Source organism: Podarcis gaigeae (assembly GCF_964106915.1).
Source record: "Podarcis gaigeae genome assembly, chromosome: 4".
In the NCBI taxonomy this organism is placed as follows: Eukaryota; Metazoa; Chordata; class Lepidosauria; order Squamata; family Lacertidae; genus Podarcis; species Podarcis gaigeae.
The window spans coordinates 84,308,490-84,329,485 of record NC_139677.1 but is presented as its reverse complement, the minus strand read 5'-3'; the positions used below and the strand labels follow the sequence as shown (position 1 = coordinate 84,329,485).

The 20,996-nt window shown below is 41.7% G+C and overlaps 1 protein-coding gene across 14 annotated transcripts in view; it reads left to right on the top strand.

Annotated features, from left to right (window-relative positions):
• The first annotated feature begins 1,732 nt into the window (after positions 1-1,732).
• ZMYM2 (zinc finger MYM-type containing 2) overlaps positions 1,733-20,996 on the top strand; it is a 62,860-nt gene continuing 43,596 nt past the window's right edge. For 2 of the 14 annotated variants that reach the window (XM_083736087.1, XM_083736092.1), the window contains exons 1-3: positions 1,733-1,945; positions 11,471-11,586; positions 14,030-14,881. In XM_083736087.1, the coding sequence (XP_083592213.1) occupies positions 14,107-14,881 (775 nt within the window). In that variant the 5' untranslated portion in view covers positions 1,733-1,945; positions 11,471-11,586; positions 14,030-14,106. Of the gene's footprint in view, positions 1,946-9,683; positions 9,846-11,470; positions 11,587-14,029; positions 14,882-20,996 lie in introns of those variants that run through there. The other 12 variants (XM_083736095.1, XM_083736086.1, XM_083736088.1 and 9 more) reach the window with 10 other exon arrangements.

Here is a 20,996-nt window from a genome sequence, read left to right as displayed (position 1 = left end):
CTATCAAACTCCAATTGAAAATAATGTAACAGGAAATGCAGTTATCAAAGCAGATAATCTCATTGTCCAGCCTTTTAATATAGGCCATCAAGTGAAAAATTAAGTTCTCCCCTTCACTATCCATTAGAGTTTATAGACTTTCTGCGACGTTGTTTGCCCACCTAGAAATGCAAGCTTTCCCATTTCCCATTAAATCGGCAGCATCCTATTAATAGTTTCACATACGCATTTGGCTAGACCTGTTGGCTGTTGCCTGCGTCTCTGCTTAGGGCTGGTGGCAGGAGGTAACTAGATATGGTACAGCGACAGCGCCGCGTTCAGAATGCTCGCGTCTGCGGCGCAGGGAAATTAGCCACCGAGGGCAACCAAGCGAACTTAAAACTCTTCGAACTGAGCTCCCGCGCAAGTTACCCAGGGACTTGGCATCGCGAGAAGCTCTTGCATATCTGAGATAGAAATGGGGCCAACAGCTCTTGCCCGCTCCCTTTCCCCCCCCGTACATAATAAGCCTTTCTCCAGGGAATAAAATACCGTGCTGCTGCGTGTACGTTTGTGGAATCGCTGCAAGGTGGAGAAGAGTGTGTGGCGTTGTTTCCCGCCTCTTTCTCCCCGTTTTTGTCGAGGAGAGAGAGAGGGACAGCCCACGGGGTAGTCGGTGGGTTAGCCAACCAGGCAGAAGACTGAGCACGCCCCCGTCCTCGAAGAAGCGGGCGTCAATCCCATGGCTGGGGAACGGGGAACCAACCGCGCAAGGGAAGTGCGCATCCTCCATTTTGGCTGAGGGAGGGTGGGGAGCGTGGTTCTCGGTGCTTTGCCGCCTTGGCGGCTCTGGGTTCGATTTATCCCTTTTAGGACATTGCCAGAGGTTCCCCCCCCGCGCTTTGCTGTGCCCCTGAGGAGAGAGGCTCTGAAACCAGGCACCTCATAGAGCCCCATGTTGGTCTGAAGTGGTCCCAAGTTCCCTGCCTGCAGCAGCTTCCGACAAAATGGAGGACGTCACCACCATTACCAACCACCACTACCACCACCAGGAGCCGTGCTGGCAGTTGGAAGGGACACAGCTTTCTTTCTCCGGAGTAGGCAGGGGGAGGGGAAAAAAAGGGGGGGTTCCTCAATGGAGACAGGGATCTTTGCCCTTGGGAAAGAGCTTGGAGACTGGGAGACTGTTTCCATTACTCTGCCCCCTTATGGAAATGGATCCAGGTTTCCCAGCCCTGCTGTGGGGGCGCGCTCGCGCCTAAAAATGTGGGCGAAGCGTGGCAACCATCACCTCCCCACGGAACAGGGTGTTCACACCCGAAGCCACACGTCTCCGCTGCAATTATTGCCCAGAGGGACCGTGGAAGGCAAATTAATGGGCTAAACACACCACCTCCCTCCCTGGCAAATGTCATGCGGAGTAAAAGGGATGCCATCCCGCTTTCATGCAGGGGGAAAAAAGAGCACAAACTTCTGCAGGAAAGTACCCGGCAGCAGCAGCAACCTCTGGGGCCCCAAACCCGCCCATCCACCAGGAGAAAGGTAGAGGTGCTGCAGCTGTTGGTGGTGGGCAATGCGATTCGGGTTTAACCTGATGGAACCAAAGAGGGAGGGACCGTAGGCGTGAGTGAGAATCGGATTGACAGGGGCTCGGCCCAACCACCTGCGGCGGGGACGCTGATAGGCGGGAAGCCGCTCCAATGGGTTCTGCAGGCAACGTAGCCCTCTTCCTGGGAAAGCCAATAAGCGGGCGCACGAGGCGGCCTTTCCCCGAGCTCGGCTGGTGGGGTTGGTCCCTGCTCCTCCCCTCCGCCAAGCAGCAGCGCTTAGCCCGGGACTGGACCGAGTTAGAGTTGAGGAAGCGTTGGCGGAGCCGCGGAGGGTGCGTGTGACACGACGCCGCCGGGGCGAGCTACTTCTCCCCCCCCCCCGAGACTGGTGAGGGCCGTGAGAGGAAGCGGCTGAGGTAGAGGAGAGCCGGGTGGCTGGCTGGAACCCAGCTTGCCCCTTCAGGGTGGGGATTGGAGCAGCCCAGCCGTGCCTCGCAGCAACCCGGGCTAAATGCCCCGCTGCGTGTCGCTCTCGCCTCACGCCAGCAGGGATTGGGGGCGGGGGGAGGGTTGGGGAGGCGGTTGGGGGGGGGCAGGCAGGAGGAAGGCCCCCTCACTGAGGGGCGCTGAGGGCAGAAATGCGGAGGGGGCTGCCTTGGGGGGTATCTGGGGTGGCGGCGTGGGGAGCGGGGCGGGGGGGGAGAGAAGAGAAGGATCCATTTTATCACGGCTTCGTTTCCAACCGCCTCGCCCGCGGTTTTGTTTTCAATGCCCTCCGCCCCGCCGGCTCCCCTCCCCCCTTTCGCGGCGCCCTTCTTTGCGCCCAGCGCTGCGCTCCGCGTATCCTCCTCTCCCTCCCCCCCCCTCAGCTCCCGCTTTCTCTCGCGCTCCCCTCCCGTATTGTTTGGCTGGGTCTCCTTAATGGCGGCCGACTGGAGGCGGCAGTGCTGCCGGCCGACTGCAGGGGGCCAAACCCGACACCCGGGGCAATTGGCAGGGACGGGCGCCAGGGCAGATCTCGGCGCTGGAGGCGCGCGCGCGGGTTGTTGTTTTTGTGTGGATGTGTATATGCGCGTGTGTTCGTGTGTGTGTTTGTTGGGGGGGGGGTGTTCAATCGACTTAACACTCGGTCCCCAGAGAGAGCTCTGAAGGGGGAAAGAAGAGGCGGCTTTGTGTATGTGTTGGGTGGGTGAGGAGAGTCTTCGCTATTGCCTCCTCCTCCTCTCCCACCCCCTCGCCTGTCCAAACAACCCCCCCCCCTGCCCTCCAGCAAAGGTTCCCAAGGCTGGGCGCCCTTGGGGAGCAGCGCTGGGGGACAGGGCCAACCCCCCACCCAAGGTGGGGCTGTGGGGGAGGCGCTGGGGCGGGTGGAGCCTGTCTCTGGGGCAATAGGTTTGTATCCCACTGGGAGTAGGGGGCTCTGCTGGAGGGGCTGAAGGATTCAAAGTGGAGGGCCCTGCTGCCAACCCGTTTCTTTGCCCAGGAGGAAGGGCGTCTCCTGGAGGGGAAGATGAGGAGGCGCGCCCACTACCTCGATTAAAACCCGATTCAACCCCCCCCCCCACGCTCCACCAGCACCTCTTCTCCCTAGGCTCCAGGCCAGTTTGGTGCAGCCTTGGCAAGAGCCTCGCAAGGAGAAGGAGCTCCATTGTGAGTGCTATTTATATGTTTTTTCTGCCTTGGGGAGGAGCAGGAGGTAGATCATCCTTCTCCCCCCCTTTTTTTTTTTGGCACGAGGAGTGGATGGGTGGGTGGGTGGGGGGTTAAGAGGAGGTGCTTCCAGGGTAAAAGGGGGGGTTGTTGGGTGCAGCAGCTGCTGCCCTGGAGCAAAGCCCCGGTAATGGCCGTGAGGCGACTCCTCCCCCCGGGGTGGGCTCTGCTGCAGACATCGCTCCTGCAATACCAACACCCGCAAGCAGACGACGGGCTCCTGCCGCTCGCCTTACCCGGCTCGGCCGCGCGGGGGAGGGGAATGGAGAGGGTATCTTTCGAGTGCCCTCTAGAGTTTTGGAGCGTATATTAAAGCGCACATTTAACCAGATTTCGAATTAATTCCCTCGCAATTCCGAATCCCTGCAACCTTACCTGACTTCTCTGGCCGGCGAGAGGGAGACGACTTAAAATAATCCAGTCCTGAGCGAAGTGTGTTCTGGATCACACGTTTTATTTCTCGTTCAGGCGGATTTGCTTAGGCATGGAGGTGGGGAAGAAGATATAGTTGGACACAATGGACATTTTCATGTGTTTCTCTGCTAAGGACAAACGTCTTATTTGCCCCATTTCCCTTTAAATCCTGATGCTATATGAGAATCCCATCGGTTGTGTCTCCTTTGATTGAATTTTTTCAAGGCTATTGCAAAGTCAGCGAAGAACCATCCTTTTCTTACATTCTGAGATGACTGCAGTTAGCCCCCTTCTCTTCCCCTTAGTAATTTCAGCTCTTTACACTAAGTGGCGAAGTAGCTCTGTGAGGGCAAACCTAATAGAGCAGTTTATGCCGTGACCCATCATCTGGAGACTGAAAGTGATCAATAGTTGCTTGTTAAGGGTCTCTTACTAGAGGCCGCTGCAGGAATCCATTGGTGGCATTTCACTTTTTAGCTTGCAGGAGGCAAACATGGGTATTGCATGATCCAAGATCAGCATTCCTTGTCCATTATTCACATAGAAATTAGGGAGAAAGATCAGGAGGAGTATACTTTATGCAAGTTGTTAGTTTACTCAGAGGATGAGGGGGGTGCTGATTTTTAAGCTGTCTTTAGAGCGACTGGTTTAAGCCTTAAACTTGAAGGGTGCAGATTGACTCACAGTTCTAATTTCTCAAGTTTTTCAAGAGCATGAGGAAGATTGTATGGTAATGCCAAACAGGGTTGCAGCCCCCCAACTATTTTCCTGATTTGTGATTTATGACAACTTCCAGCAGGATCATAGATACTAAATGATGACTTGAACAAATTATAAATGGTTAATAAATACTTCCCAAGCAGCAGAAAAGAAATACCAGAATTGAAGGTGAATGGAAACTTGTTTTGTACAAGTCTTCAGAGAGAAGGTTTGGTCAGCTCTGAAGGGTTTCAGCTGCAGAATTAAACCATAGTACATAGACTTCTTTAAACTGGGGATCTAAGCATGCTTGCTTAAAAATAGGTTATATTGAAAAATAATAACTTGGATGTATTTCCAAGTAAAACATATTTAGATGAGAGGTGTAGTCAGCACACTGCTTATTTCAGAACAATAAAATAGGATAACATATACTAAAGGACTAAAAATTCTAACAGGCAAGACTTGAGTCAATGCCATTTGGCATATGGGACCCATTCATATCTGAGGTGGCTCCCATGTGATCATCTTGTGATAGGTTTGCATAGAAGGTTTGCATCAACATAGGTGTTGATGATGCAGACATCGTTATTGGTAAATTTTAAAGTATAAATGGTGTTGCATGAATTGGTGCAGTTATGCATACGCCACCAATTTAACTGAGCAAATCAAGTATAGACTGTCTCATGAAAGCTAGTCCTAAGTCTCACTGGGGCAAGCAAGTAAGTGATTGGTACTGGGACATTAAGGTTGCAATACTATACCTATTCTGTGACAGAAAGGCCAGTTGAATTCAAGTCTTATGCATTGACAGTTACTTGTGTAGTACAGAAGTTCTTACAGTGTAAGTGTCTTGCAACTTAATTATTTTGGTACATTTGATTTTACTAGAATCTTCATTTAAAATGTAATAGATGGCCCCACAAAACACGTTTTTGATAGTTTTAAGATACTTCATTACTGTGTAGTGGGAAATTCCCAACAGGAGTAGTAGTATAAAGAGCTGGCTACATAAAATTAATAGTTGGATAAGGCACTGAATGAAGTGAATAGAAATGCTTAAGATGAATAACTTTGTGTATATAAAAGTAGCTCTTGGGAAAAATCTGCTTTTTTCACCACTCAATTTTAGGCCCATTTCTAGTATAACATTTGGAGTTTAGAGATAGGGAATTAAAAGTAAATGCAGTGGCATTTCTTTGTAGACATTTTGTGTGGAACTGACATTTGCTGCATGCGTCTAGATGTCTATTGGAATCTGTTAAGTTACAGCTCCTGAAAGTTGCATGGATGACAGTCATCCCTGTGAAGACTAAACAGCTTTACTGAAACATGTTTGCCACACACCTTTTAATATGTAAACCACTTTGAGAACTTCTTGTTGGAAAGTAGCATATAAACAAGGGAGAGAGAGAAAAACTGATTTATGGAGGTGTTCAGGGTTATGTTGGAAGTGTATCCTGAGACATATTGGTTGATAACTTCCATGTCACAAGATAACTACATCTATTTGCCTGGAGGTAACACTTTTTAAAAGGGCCACCTTCAGCTGATTTTGCCTTGTGTATCATTAGGTAATCAAATTTAAACTTGGGAGTGAATAATTATTGCCAATATTTCTAAAATGATTGGCTAGGACTACAGTGATACCAGAGATCATACAAGTTTTCTTGTTGTATTGAGAGTACAAATGTAATGGAGTAGTACAAATGTTTTGTGTGTTTTTTTTCTGTCAATGAATTAACTAGGATTTGCCAGTGAAAACCATTATTTATTTAATTCTTATCTTACTCTTACTCCAAGGACTTAATGCATAGGTCAGTGGTATGGCTCATGCTTTGTACCCAAGTTCTGTCTCTGGCATCTTTGATTAAAGAGAGTCAGATAGCAGTTAATGTCTGCCCTGAAACCCTGGAGAATTGGCAGCAAAATGGACAGAATAATCTGATGTGTAAGATATCGTATTTTTTGCTCTATAAGACTCACTTTTTCCCTCCTAAAAAGTAAGGGGAAATGTATGTGCGTCTTATGGAGTGAATGCAGTCTGCACAGCTATCCCAGAAGCCAGAACAGCAAGAGGAATTCCTGCTTTCACTGCGCAGCGATCCCTCTTGCTGTTCTGGCGTCTGAGATTCAGAATATTTTTTTTCTTGTATTCCTCCTCCAAAAACTAGGTGTGTCTTGTGGTCTGGTGCGTCTTATAGAGCGAAAAATACAGTAGATACTTATATTCTGTTTTATCCTCTAATACTGTGAGGTGGGTTAGGCTGAGGGACACTGACTAGCCCAAGGTCTCTCAGTTAGCATCATGGTTTAGCAGGTATTTGAAGACTGCTGGGGATTGAAATCAGGGCTAAAGCCAGTTTTCTTTCCACTATGCCACACTGACTGTCTGAAACTTACTGTCACCATATTGTATCGTAGTTGCTGTAGGTATGAAAAGTAGCGGAAATTACACCTCTGGCCACATGAAGCATGTTATGTTTCTTCAAAATTTTAACTTGGCTATATGCTCATTCCTAAAAACACAAATCTGCTTGGTCATCACTTATAACATAAGGCTGAAACTACATTCTAATTTTAAACAGTACATTTGTTACACTGATTACATTGCAAAAAGTAGATTATTATTTTTTAATCAACAAAGTGCTCTCTCAGGCTTCATGAACATGAATGCTTAACTTGTAGGAAGTTGCTTAACATTTAAATTCACACACTTTATTACCACTTTATCCCTGCACTGTATTTCAAGATCACATGTAAACTGAATGTATTGGGTAGTTTGCACAAAGATTAAACCTTTTGTGACTTATTTATTTCAACATTTAATCACAATCATGTACAGTTAAGATAGTTGGGTAGACTAATTTTAGTTGGGCAACTAATTTTACAGATCTGTAGTCACAAAATGGCAATTTAGGGAAGGTTGAACCTGGTAGAGTGGGTGAGGGAGGTTGCTAAACATGGTATTGGATGGATTTAAGTATCTTGTAACCAAGAAGAACTGTTCACACCTAACAGGCTGCATCAGCACAACATAATACTTTGTAGAATGAAACTGTCACAAGCACAAAGTGGAAACTAAAAGTGAGCCTACCTGTGGACATGACAAGTTGCATATACAGCATGTGGAATATTGTCATGATAGAAAACACTTTGAGATTAGCAGGAAGTGCCTGGTGCTGCCTAAGAATTCAAAGAAACAAAAAAATAAAATCATGATTTTTAAATGGATGGTGTAACGGCATAATTTAGGGGTGTGTGCATCCACCCACCCAACTCAGGGAACACCTGACTTGACCCTGAATCCATGTGTGGGGTTGTGAAGACACACCAAAGTGACATTTTGGTCTGCCATCTTGATTCAAAATGGTGGCTGCTGACTAAACATTGACAAAGACTGCTGGCTCCGCCTTGGGAACCCTCACGCCGAATTTGGTGACGGCTGAGGACAGATACAAGCTATTTCCCAAAATATATAATAGATGGTGGGCAGTAAAGCTTAAACAAGGGCAGTTGGTCAATCCAGGGCACCGATTGACACACAAAACAGATAATTCAACGAGCTACGCTGTAAACTGCTAGTCAAATCTTTCACATGGCAGCATTACTAGTTCCATTTTACAGCTATAACACAAGGATTAAAAAAGGAATTAAACCCAGTGACTCTTACTTCTCTTCAGAAATAGACATGAAAAACAAGCATCCATTGAAATGACCAAAAAGGGGACTCAATCTCAAACATGCTGAAGAGTGATACTTTTTATTAGTGCCTGACATGTTTCCCACTCAAAAAGACTTTCTATGGAGGCTCTTCTATTAAAAGATAGGACAACAATTAATAAACCATGCTTAAAATATTTTAAAAATGTGAAGCCAAACATTAGATATTTGGGAGCACAGTGCTAGCAGCACGCTGATGGCACATAGCTCTATTTCTTCATAACATTTAAATTGAGAGGCTGCAAGCTCTGGACCAGTGCCTTAATGCAGTGGTGGACTGGATGACAGGGGCTTTGGGTGGTTCCATTGCCCAGACGATAGGAGAGTTACCTGTTCTGGGTTGGGTTGCACTCCCTCTAAAGGAACAGGTGCATGGCTTGGGGGTACTTGTAGGTATGTATTTCTCCCAAGTGACCCTTAGTTTGGTGCGCCAGCCATGGCTGTAACTAGATTCGGATAACTTTGTTATAGTAACCCCAAGACTGGATTACTGCAATGTGCTTTGTGTTAGGGCCTTGTCTGGAAGCTCCAGCTGGTTCAGAATTAAGTGGCCAGACCAGTGTCTCCCAAGCAGGTCCCCGGCTGTTTTTTGGACTACAGCTCCTATCATTCCTAGCTAGCACCTGTTGTCATGGGAACTGTAGCTAGACAGTTGATGGGTGGCAGGTGGCCAGCAGCAGGTGACACCTAAATATGTTTGCACTGATTGCCCATATACTACTTGGCTATGTTCAAGGTTTTTGTGTTGATGTACAAAACAACTTGAGCCCAAGGTACCCTAAGGACCACCCGACTTCTTATATCCCATCTTGATCCCTGAGATCACATGGAGGAGTGCTGTTTGTTGTCTCCCATTTTACAGAGTTCTAGTCAGCCTCAACTAGAAGTTGGGCATTTAGTGTTGTGGGTCCCATGCTGTGGAACATTTCCAGCAGAGGTTCAGCAGACACCTTCACTTTTGACTTCTGAAGAGGGTTTTTTTGTGCTGCCAGGCCTTGGAAGACTTTGATTAGCCAGTTCACTTGAATGATTATGCTTTTATTCATTTATTTTTAGTTTTAAATGATGTTTTAAAGTGTACACCTTGCTATATTTTATGATATGGTGGCATAGAAATATAAAATATTTATAATTTTCCCATTATTAAAAAGCAGCACTCTTCAGCATCTTTGAGATTGATTCTCCTATCTTGCCATGTCCTCTTCAAAGTGATCATGCTAATGAATAAATACCAGTAAAAAGGCTCCAGTCCCATCATATATACCCAGTGTAAGCCCTGTTAAACATAGTAATACTGACTTCTGAACATGCTTAGGAGTGGAATTCATGAATATAAAATTGCAGGCTGCTTTCTGCTAAGGTACAGGTAGATAATTTGAAGTATAAACCCAAAGGTAGTATAGCAATAATTGACACTTGTTTTAATGTTTTGGAAGGTTAAGGCACTTAGGTATTACCACATTTTCTGGTACTACCAATATTTGGGAGCTCAAGCTATATGATGTCACTGTTTTGATGGTTTTCTTGTCTATGTAAATTCCTAATTGGGTCACAATTGTGCAGTGTCCCGTGTATGTGTCTTGCTTTTGTGTCCTTTTCTGATGGGAAAAGGTAGATACTGAGTACTTTTAAAAACAACCTGATAGCTGCTTACCCCTTCTGTGTTTTAGTAGCAAATATTAAGTAATAATGCCTTGGTACAGATGGTTGGCACACACTTCTATAATGTGCTTTCAGTGGGGGCAGGGAAGAGATTGAATTCAGCTTTCAGTGTGTATATTTTGGAGAGCATGTGTGTATTGTTGGAACAAGTATGAGTTCTGGGCAATGCTAATGGTTCTTGCAGCATTCTAGATAGTTAGGTGACTGGTGGCTTTCTAACTGTGCCATCATTGTAATACGGTATTCCTTTTTTAACTCTTGAAATGAGTGAATATGGAACTAAATTTGTATTCAAGAATAGATTAAAAAGGTAAAGGGAACCCTGACCATTAGGTCCAGTCTTGACCGACTCTGGCGTTGCGGTGCTCATCTCGCTTTATTGGCCGAGGGAGCCGGCGTTTGTCTGCAGACAGCTTCCGGGTCATGTGGCCAGCATGACCTCTGGCGAACCAGAGCAGTGCACAGAAACGCTGTTTACCTTTCCGCCGGAGCAGTACCTATTTATCTACTTGCACTTTGACGTGCTTTCGAACTGCTTGGTTGGCAGAAGCTGGGACTGAACAACGGGAGCTCACCCCGTCACGGGGATTCGAACTGCCAACCTTCTGATTGGCAAGTCCTAGGCTCTGTGGTTTAACCCATGTCCCTTCTAAGAATAGATTAGTGACATTAAAAATTATATTTTCTAGAGCGATAGTACAAAAGAACGGTGAAGGACAAATCTTGTTTGTGACTTCATTGCCCTGCTTAATTTGGTGTACAGCTACATTTAGCAGGAAGAGAAAAAATAACTTGGTGCTAAGATAGAACTTCAGCAGAATGTTACATTTGCTCTTACTTTAATGTAGCTGTAGTGTCCTCTAAAGAGAATGGACTTTAAAAATGGGGATGTGAAAGGAATGATCTTTTTATTTACTCACGTCCATGTTTTGGGTATCTTAAGTTGGTGAAAGTTTGATAATAGTGCAAAAGTATATATTTAATCTATTTTTGACCCAATAGGTCAAAAATTTCTTCTATCTTGGAGTTGCGTATGAATTTCTGTATCTGTCATTATAGAAGTTTTTCTTAACTATAGACAGCAGTGGATTTAAGTGCTTTGGGGAGGGCATGGGCTATGTGTTTGTGAGTAGGGGGAAATTCCCTTGAGCTACAACAGAAAGGTTATCAAATGCTTCCCATAATCACAACATATTTCAGTTGATAATATGAGAACAACAATTCCACCTCCCGTGCAACATTCCTTTTTCCAGAATGATACTTGGAAGGAACTTCAAAATCAAAACACTTTCTGAAAAGAAGTTTTTTAGTTAGTGAGAATTTTCCCAGTTCAAAATCCAGAAAATTTATCACTGGGGAATTTTAAGGGCCATAACTTAGTTATGTTGGAAGTATTATGCATTAATATTAGTATGCACTCTGCTTTTCTAGGACTCCTTAAGATATCTGTTATTAGAAATATAGTTTGAAATCTGTGGCTGTTCGTAAATGTTGCTTTCATGTTTTCTTTCTACATAACAGATGGTACAAACCAAGCCATTTATCAGCAATGTGAATGTTACTTGAGTTTTGTCAAGTAATACATCTCCCATTTATTTGCTTTAGTGAACATGACACAATTCCTGATGGAACTGGGTATATTTTTAAGTTTAGGTTAGTTTTGGGGTTAGGGCTGAAAGATTGTAAGTTTTCTGAATAATAAACATTCTTAACATGGATCTAATCTGTTTCAGGATACCTATTTTCAGAGATCTCCAATCCCTCTGGAAGAGAAAGCCAGGTTTCCAGCACAAACAAGGCACTGGAGCAACTTTTTAAGCTTAACCTACTGCTACATATTCTTGAATGGGTAAGTGTTTCAGAAGATAATACCTAATCCTCTATAGAAGTGGTATTCAGGATGGTGATTTCAGGCAGACTAAAAAGTGTTTCAGAAGGATCACTCCAGTGTAGATGAATGGGCTACAAATTGGCAGATGAATTTAATGTAAATGCTTGTTGGGAGACAAAAATATACACCAATCTGGTCCAAGCTGGCTGTAAACTCAGAAAAATATTTTTTGATACGGGAATGTGCATGGAAGAAAGCTCATCAAAATCAAGTTGTGTGCTGTAGTAAGAAAAAAGGCACACTGTTGAATATTTCATAGAAAAATAACAGTGACTAATATCTTAATATCATTTAATACCATTTAAAAAATCTATTACACATTCATGTTTAGCCTATGTTAGCATATGTTGAAAATTTCTGTTGCTGACTCCTTAAAATATTAAAAATATAAAAACTCCAAATGACAGAATCGTAAAGGGTAGCCAAAATCTTGTTTTTTCTTTACAAAAACTGATTAAGAGTAAAATGAGGCTTATAAAATTATGAAGATTGTGATTGGGAGTGTGAATAAGACTCTTCTGTAATAGTATGACTTGAAGTTGCTTTACAGTAGAAACAGGATTGACTGAAGGTGAATTGCTGAACGTTGTTAGATGGAAATAAGATCAATTTATCTCAGACTTATTTTCTAGTACAGCCTGATTAGATTCACACTGCACTGGAAGTTTACTTCACACCTTTGTTCATATTGTTGATGGATTTCTTACTAGCAAACTGTTTGAACAGACGTTTTCTAATGACAAAATGATTCCTGGCTTTTAATTTCCCTTCTATTAAACATTGAAATACTAATTAACAGAAAACCGCAGAAATTAACAGAAAACCTGTACTAAAAAATCACATTGAATGTCTCAGAATTCTCCTTTTTTATGTGGTACATAAATAAGTTTAATGGACACTGCTAGAAAATCCCCTGTCCAGTTCTCAGCATCTTTGCTAATCCAGGAGAATAAGTACATTTGACTAAATTTCAATGTCAAACACTTTCTATTGAGGAAGCCTCATGATCAAGCAAATTAAAGTTGTATGGAAGATATTACTGTTATATACCACACATTATTTTTTCTATGTTAGAAAACTTTTGAATAAAGTTTTAAAAAAAATCCCTGAAAGTGACATTTGGTACCCAAGTATTTTAGTAGGTAGAAATGGATAGCCCCTTCAGTTATCATAATAACTTGGGTACCAAATTATCTACTGAAGACTAACAGACTTATTTGAGGAAAAGTATTTATCATAATAAGTCTGTTAGTCTTCAGTAGGTAATAGTGGTATAACCACAGAACCAGATTCTGAATTTGAAAATGCTAATGTTACTATATTGGAAAGAGGTATGAGTTCTGTTGGCTGTTTAGTAAATAGTGAAAGGTGTGACATTAACTCAAGGATTAGGCATGTAACATCTATCTAGTCGCCTGCAGCGACACATGGGTCTTTGCTGTTTGCAACAGATTTATATAGCTACCCCTCTGGTTTTGTGTACGTTCACCTTGAGTCATGACCTCATTTTTCAAATATCGAAATCTGATGCTTAGATCTAGATTGAGTCTTAACTTATTAAGTGTCTTGATAAATTTACAGGCCCACATACATAATATGAGCTTAAAGTTGAATTGCCAATTACCACATGTTCAGCAGAGGAATCTTGCCCCATCTTCTTTTTTCTGACCTGCTTTAGAGGTTTAACATGAAAAAAGTCATAGCAAACCTTGGATTGGTACCCTCCACCACAAAAATGCATGTTACCTGGATATTGAAAGCTTCCACTTTAGATTTTGAAGAACCAATTTTCTTTTCCGTTCAAATTTGGTAAATAGTGGTTCATTCTAAAAGTGTCTAGTTCAAAACTAATTACAATTAGAATTGTTTCTCAAGTTTTGATGTAATGGGAAACTGCTTTATGCAAAATGAAAAGTACAAGCCTTTGGTTTCCTGCCATTGTGTGAATAGAGGGGATGGAAATCATCCTGGTTTGAGGCTTGCTAGAACTAGTGGTAAATCATGATTTCATATTATATCTGAACTAGGCCATTAGATTGCTTTCCATAAATCCTTTGATGTGTGATTTCTGAATAGCTGTCATTTGTATAAAGAAGAATTTAAAAAACTTGTTCAAACTGTTGAAAGAATTTTGACATCTACATGTATTCATGAGATGAGTACATGACTAGAACAAAAATGGGATCTCTTGCTTCAGTGAAACAGAGATACTGGCCTCATACATGGAATCTGGAAATTTCTAGATCTAACTGATAAAAAGAGGGAGGGAGGGAGAGAACATACACATACCAGCCAGGAAAAGAAAACAATTGGAAGTATGCTGCCTTTGGAAAATACTTTGATTTAAACAACCAGAACACTGCATTATAGTAAAACTGCTTTTTTTTTTCTTTTATAACAGTTTTTCTGGAAGGTCCACAAGCTGTCTGAAAACTGGCGCTGTCTGAACACCCATCTGAGTTATTGGGGCCTACCACAATGGCAACTGGCCTAGCCAATGTAGGAAACTCTTTCGGCTGTCCATCTAACTCTCTGGTTTCTAGATCTAAGTTCCAGAGTCCTTCCGTAGAAGACGATGATGATGTTGTATTTGTTGAACCTGTGCAACCTCCACAGATTTCTGCAGGGTTGATAACAGATCCTAGAAATGCAGCTTTTAGTTCACCCAATAATGAAGAGCATCACGGAAATGACCCCAAAGCAGTGGTTCCAACAAAAGACCTGAGTTCTCAAAAGGGAAGTATAACTGAAACTATTATTATTGATGATGAAGAAGATACTGAAGCAAATCAGGGGCAAGAGAGAAATGATTCCAGTTTCAGTGAAAGAAGATTTCCAGAGCCTAAAAACAGAGCCACTGAGATGGAATTTTCACCACCCAGTTTTTCAAGAAGTAAGGTAAATGCAGGAATAGGTAATAGTGGTATAACCACAGAACCAGACTCTGAAATTCAAATTGCTAATGTTACTACATTAGAAAGAGGTATGAGCTCTGTGAGTGTTGGCCGTTTAGAAAATACTGAAGGGCGTGACATGAACTTAATGATTACACATGTAACATCACTACAGAATACCAACTTGGGAGATGTATCTAACGGACTGCAGTCAAGTAATTTTGGTGTTAATATACAAACATACACCCCATCTTTAACTTCACAGACCAAGACTGGTGTAGGACCTTTCAATCCTGGTAGAATGAACGTAGCTGGAGATGTCTTTCAGAATGGAGAATCTGCGACTCATCATAACCCTGGTAGGTTGTACCTTTTTATGCAAATATATATTTCTTCTTCAAGTGGCACAACTAATAATACCAGTTACATTGTGGATTATTTTTTTCCATTTTTGAGACCATGGTACAGGTTTACAAATCAGGCTGCATTTATTTAATCAAGGTTATTTAAATGGAGTTTTCCACTGTAATTAGTATGTTTGCTGAACAAGTGTGCATAATAGCTGGTTACTATAACAATTAAAGCATATTCTCCTTGGACCATGTAGCCCACATACCTTCTGTGCTACAGAATTATATCTTAATTTGAGACCAAGGTGAGTAGCTGTTGAAAAGATAGGCCCATTGTTTGGTGCGGCTTGCTTATAAGTGAACATGGTGTACTTTCCGGAAGGGATTGCTAGTTACTGGATAGAATAATTATTCTCTATGATAAAAAAGGAAAATATTGTTTCAGTTACTGGAGAAAAATATATTTCACTTGTCAAGAATTTTATTTATTTATTTATTTAAATTTGTATGCCACCCTTCCTCCAAAGATCACAGGGTGGTTCAGAAAATAAAAATACATAATGAGAACACAAAGTACATAATAAAAACAAGAACAAAAACAGATCAACAACCTCACTCCTTTTCAGAGCTGTAAAACAATAATGTGATTACTGAAGAAGGAGCAGTCAAAGCATAAAATTGGCATCTGTTCGTAATACAAGATACTTTCAGATAAAACTAATATGGTACAGACATAATAAGGTTTAAAAGTGCCTCTCAAATCCTATAGCGATGTAGTTTCATGGTATCTCTCAGAAATTTTGCTACATTATCCATAATGGCAGGCCTACAGCTGTTTAGTAGAAAGGAAACCCTGGAAGTCAGGGCAATTTAACCTTCCTTTCAGCATGGGGTTTATATATTTATTGCAGATTTTCTGTGTAAAATGGGCAGTAAAATAAAACATGTGCAATGGTTTTGACCTGTTTATACCACGAGGACCATATCTTTCTGAATAAGGAATTTTCTAGAATCTTCCTTACAGTAGCAGATGGCATGATGTTAAATCTTGCAAGGAAATAAGCTCTACATTGGTGGAGATTCTGGTTCTTGGTCTCTGGGGCACTCAACACTGAGTGGCCCTCAATCTAACCTGCATAATAGAATGGGAATATGAATGGAGCTAAGCTTCGGGCAGTGGGCACCAACCTCACATAAACAGAGAACAAGGTCATATGGAAAATAATTGAATAAGTAAGGGACTAAGATGCAACCCTGTTTCATCTCCTTTGTTGGCAATATTTTTTTAGGATTCGCCTGCCTAGTTGGGAGCATTTGACTGGCAGCTCATGGAGGTGTATAATTTCCTAATAAGAAAAAGTAACCTTACACTAATGTTCATTCTGGTTAATTTATTCCAGAGTATAAATTGGGATTGAATCAAAGGCTCCTTTTAGGTCCAGGAAGATTGTATAGAGCTTTGACTTGGATGCCTTAGAATACTTGTCAACAGGGGACTCAGCTATATAGCTGCAAATAAAACATTTTATGTGTACTTTATACAATGTGACACTAGATAGTGATTGTGAGCCTTATGGAAAATTCAATGTATTTTTTTAAAACACTTTAACAAAAAGCATTTTCAGAGCGGTTTTTATGTGTCTAGATTCTATATGGGTGAGATAGGATGACACAGTGGTCCAGAGTAGTTTACCCTGGCAAAAGACCACCTGCTTTGGGCCTAGTATTGCAAGTTGAGACATCCAAAGTGTAAATTTACCCAATAGATGTTTAGCATATAACTTAACCACTATAGGGAAAAGACTTACTGATCTATAGTTAGGTGGTATTATACGGTCTCCCTTTATCTATTGGAACTGTTACTGTCCTTGTCCATGCCTGTGGCATGGATCCAGTGTTATTCACCCATGTGAATAGGTTAGCCAGCAAAGGGGTTCACCAGTCAGGTCTAATTTTAGTACTTTGGAGCCTATCACATCTGGACCAGATGCCCTTCCCTTTCTTTAGCAGGACTATTAGCATTTTTATTTCATCAGGTGATATTGGGAGCATAGAATGGTGACCTGCCACTCCATCTAGTCGTTCCTTGTGAAAGACGCTTGCAAAGTAATGATACTAACTACTAAGCGAAGTGGATGGAGTGGGGGGGGGGTCCTTTGGTGTTGAGTTCCTCAGAGACCAAGAACCAGAATTTCCTAGAGCTATTTGAAATTATGAAGCAGATTTTCCCATTGCTTGTTAGTATATTCAGTTCTCTCTCTCTCTCTCTCTCTCTCTCTCTCTCTCTCTTTCTTTCTTTCTTTCTTTCTTTCTCTCTTTTAGTAAGATACCGCAGTAGATTTTTAGAACTAAAATATTCTGGAAGTAGGCAGCACCCTCTTCCTTCCAGTATTGTCAAGAAATATTCTGGATATAAGATTTTAGAGCTCTACATTCCTTGTCAAGCCACTTGTTAGTAAAAGACTCCCTGGATTGTTTCCACACCTTAAATTGTGGTTTTGAAAAATCAGTTAGAGATGTTCCTAGATTTTCATATGCTTTGATAGCTTCTTGGGGGTATTCTGGGTTAATTACAGAAACTGCATTCCAGTGTTGTCTTGGTTTTAAATAATGGATGGAATTTATGCAGTCCAAGGAATTCTTGGCAGAATGTCTTATGATTTCATCAGGAGTTGGGCAGGAAAGGTGTGAGCACAGGACAGTTAAGTTCTATGACCAAGGTCAAAATAAGTGGTCACTTAACAGTGCAAACACCCACCATGACTCAATCCCCCGATACTGGGGAAATTAGGAAATAGTCAATCACACAGTTAACCCCTTCTTGATATATAGGTGAACTTTCCGGAATTATCAAAACTCAATGAATAATTGAGCAAGACTTTACTGAATTGAATGCAAAAATTGGTGAGGCATATGCCTGCATTGTTCAAGATTTTGTCCTTAGAACAGTAGACAGTTAAAGGCAGGTAGAGAATTACCTTGGTCAAGTCCAAGCACTCTGAGAAGTGCAGAGTCATCATTGCCCACCCTCTCTTTAAATTCACCTGCTAAGATTATTTCAGTAGAGGGAATTTGTTGTTGCAAACTGCTTAGATGGCTCCAGTGAAGAAATGAGGAGGGCCTCTCTGTGCAGGGAGATATATCTGCATAGATTTTGGCAAGTGTGCCTTGATTCTAATCAAACTTGAAGGCTTAGATCAGGCATAGGCAAACTTAGCCCTCCAGATGTTTTGGGACTATAACTTCCATCATCTCTGACCATCGGTCCTGTTAGCTAGGGATGATGGGAGTTGTAGTCCCAAAAACATCTGGAGGGTCGAGTTTGCCTGTGCCTGGCTTAGATAGTAGAGCGATAGGCTTGAAGGGATGTCAAGTTTAAATCTAAACATAGAGCAGTAAAAATGGCTAAACTGGCTGGAATCTACTTTTGGGTTTAGTTTGAAGGCTGGCAGTGAATAGGTTTTAAAGCCTTGAATTACTATTGGGGTTTGAGACCAGGTCTCCTGGAGCATAACTACATCAGAGTTCCTTAGATACTCTAGGAACTCACAGTCATTTGCCTTATTTCTCCAGCTTACAATGTTTCATGACAAGAACTTACTGTCTAAGGGTGGAGGAGACCTAAGGAGTCAGTCAACCTCGATAGGTTGCCATATGGAGTTGTTATTGTCATGGCATATACAGCCATTTCCCAAGCTCCCATGCTTACCTCCTGATACTGAGGTCCTAGTCCCCTTGGGCCTCAGGGTGTTGTGAGGTGCACTTATGCACATCCACATTCACTTATCTGTAGCATGTTCAAAGGAGCATCTTCTGTTACCATTGCTTAGCATCAAAGGAGTTTCTGGACTGATGGGGATCAAGATGTTTTTAAGTAAACAGGTTTTGACCGCTTCTAATCTGTCTGTAATCAGGTGCTGTTCAGAAGGTGTTTATTTCTTAAAGGATTCTTAAATTGTTATCCATGGAGAACTTCCCTAAAGGCACTTTCATCCAAGATGTTCAGTTCTCGGACGGCAAATTATTAGCCGCCTTTTTAGATTTTTGAGTGGAGAGGGGCGAAGTTCTCACACAATGGGGTGTCTTCAAGTTAGTAAAATTGGGCAGTAGTGGAACTTTAGCTGCCGTTGAAGATACGAGCTAGAAATACCCAGGGATATAGGATAATGTCTCAATAATGAATAGTGTCACTGGTGGCTTTATTAATACTGGGTGCAGTAGAAATACAATATGGGATCTTTTTTGCTTAGCTTCAAAATACATTCTCTCCTTCTCTCCCCATTTCCTTTATATGTTGAGTTGAACAGGTTTGAATTTTCAAGAGAGCTGCTATACACCCTGCTCAGGTTGAGAATGTTAAGCTTAGCTACTTTAGTTATCCATGGATTAAGACAGTTTTTGCATCCCTGTAAAGTTGATAATTTTGTTCATTTATGAATGATAAATAGAGAGGGAGGCCTGGTTACTTTTAACAAGATCTGCTAATGGTTCAACCAGCAGACCTTTGTCCTTTTGCTCTGGCATCACAACCAAACTTTTGTGGGGCTTGGTTTTGGGAGCTGTCTGGGTTCTGGTCACTGTTTTTTTTTATATGTGTGTCAATTTAAATGGGATGGGTTAGGTCCAAACCATGTTTTGTTAAAAGGAGTGAAAATAAGAAACCTTAAACAGAAACCAGCTCATTATTGTAAGGAAGGTGTTGGATGCAGTTTTGAGCATAGAATAGATACAAGTAACTTGGAACACATGAGAAGGGTCACAAGGGGTAGGGAGAACAAAATTTTGCTTCAAGAAGAAAAGAGTGAGGATCCATCTATTTATTTATTTAACAAATTATATATATCTAAGCGGTTTACAGAAAATAAAACAAACATTAATATTGTCACCAAAACATTAAATTTAAAAACCAAACAGTGGAAGATTATAAAAGAATTGTATATACTATGTGTCAAAAGAAAGATATAAACCTGTGCCCACAAGATCCCTAAGTTACACATGTAGAACCAAACTTGCACAGTGGCATTGAGGTATAATTCTTCTGCTAACTTTTGAGCAGGGGAAAAGGGTTGCTTGCTAAAAACTCTGACCTCCAAATCTGCTCAGCCGCTTTTTTAGTTCTTGAGATTTTACCAATCAAGCTTTGTTTCTCTCTAACTAAGAAAGATCTGAAACTAATGAAAACTTGAGTTTCTGAAGGTGCTTAATTTTTTCACCTGATACAGTTTCAGACATAAAAGACAAATGCAGCTCTGATCAAAAGAGGTTGCCTGAATATGTTACCGACACCACTGTAAGTGACTGGTGTTTCAGAATTTTATGAAGCTTGGCCATAAAGCTTCATGTATAAACTGCTTTACAATCATGTGAGGCAGGTCTCTTATCACTCCAATATTGTAGACAATTAAATCTGAGTTTGCCATAATAATAATAATAATTTATTATTTATACCCCGCCCATCTGGCTGAGTTTCCCCAGCCACTCTGGGCGGCTCCCAATCAGTGTTAAAAACAGTACCGCATTACCCAATTACATCAATTATCACTACAAGGTTTCTGTACATTAATTTTCTGTAGCAATTGACCGGAAACCTGCTTGTGGATTTTAGCATGTCACAATTCCATGTACAAATTTCTTGCAGTATGTATGTGCACTGGGGTACTTAATAGCACATTCTTCAGTCCATGGATGAACAGGAGCTTATATACAGTATGTGATTTACAGGTGTCAAATGCTATTCTATCTTACCCACTGAAATTATTTTAACTTTAGATGCTATTAGATTTAAACACTGAGGTTCATTCTTTCACAATTTCATAGTGCCTTTGAGCCAGTATTAAACATTTTAACATGCTCCCTGAACGCCACCCCAACCTTTAAACATTTTGTGCCAAAGAGATTTCCCATTTTCCATATTAAGTATCATATACAGTCATTTCTACATAGGAGTAAATTAAATAAATTAAAATGAGATATTTTTCATTGTTGTATTTTATTTTATTTTATTTTACAATTGGGAACTGTGGCTAATACTTAAAGATAACCAATTACAGTTTGGTTAATGAAGGACCCATTTCCCACATGCGTTTCATTGTTTGGAAGAGCTAGCCAGTCTTCTCTCAAGTAG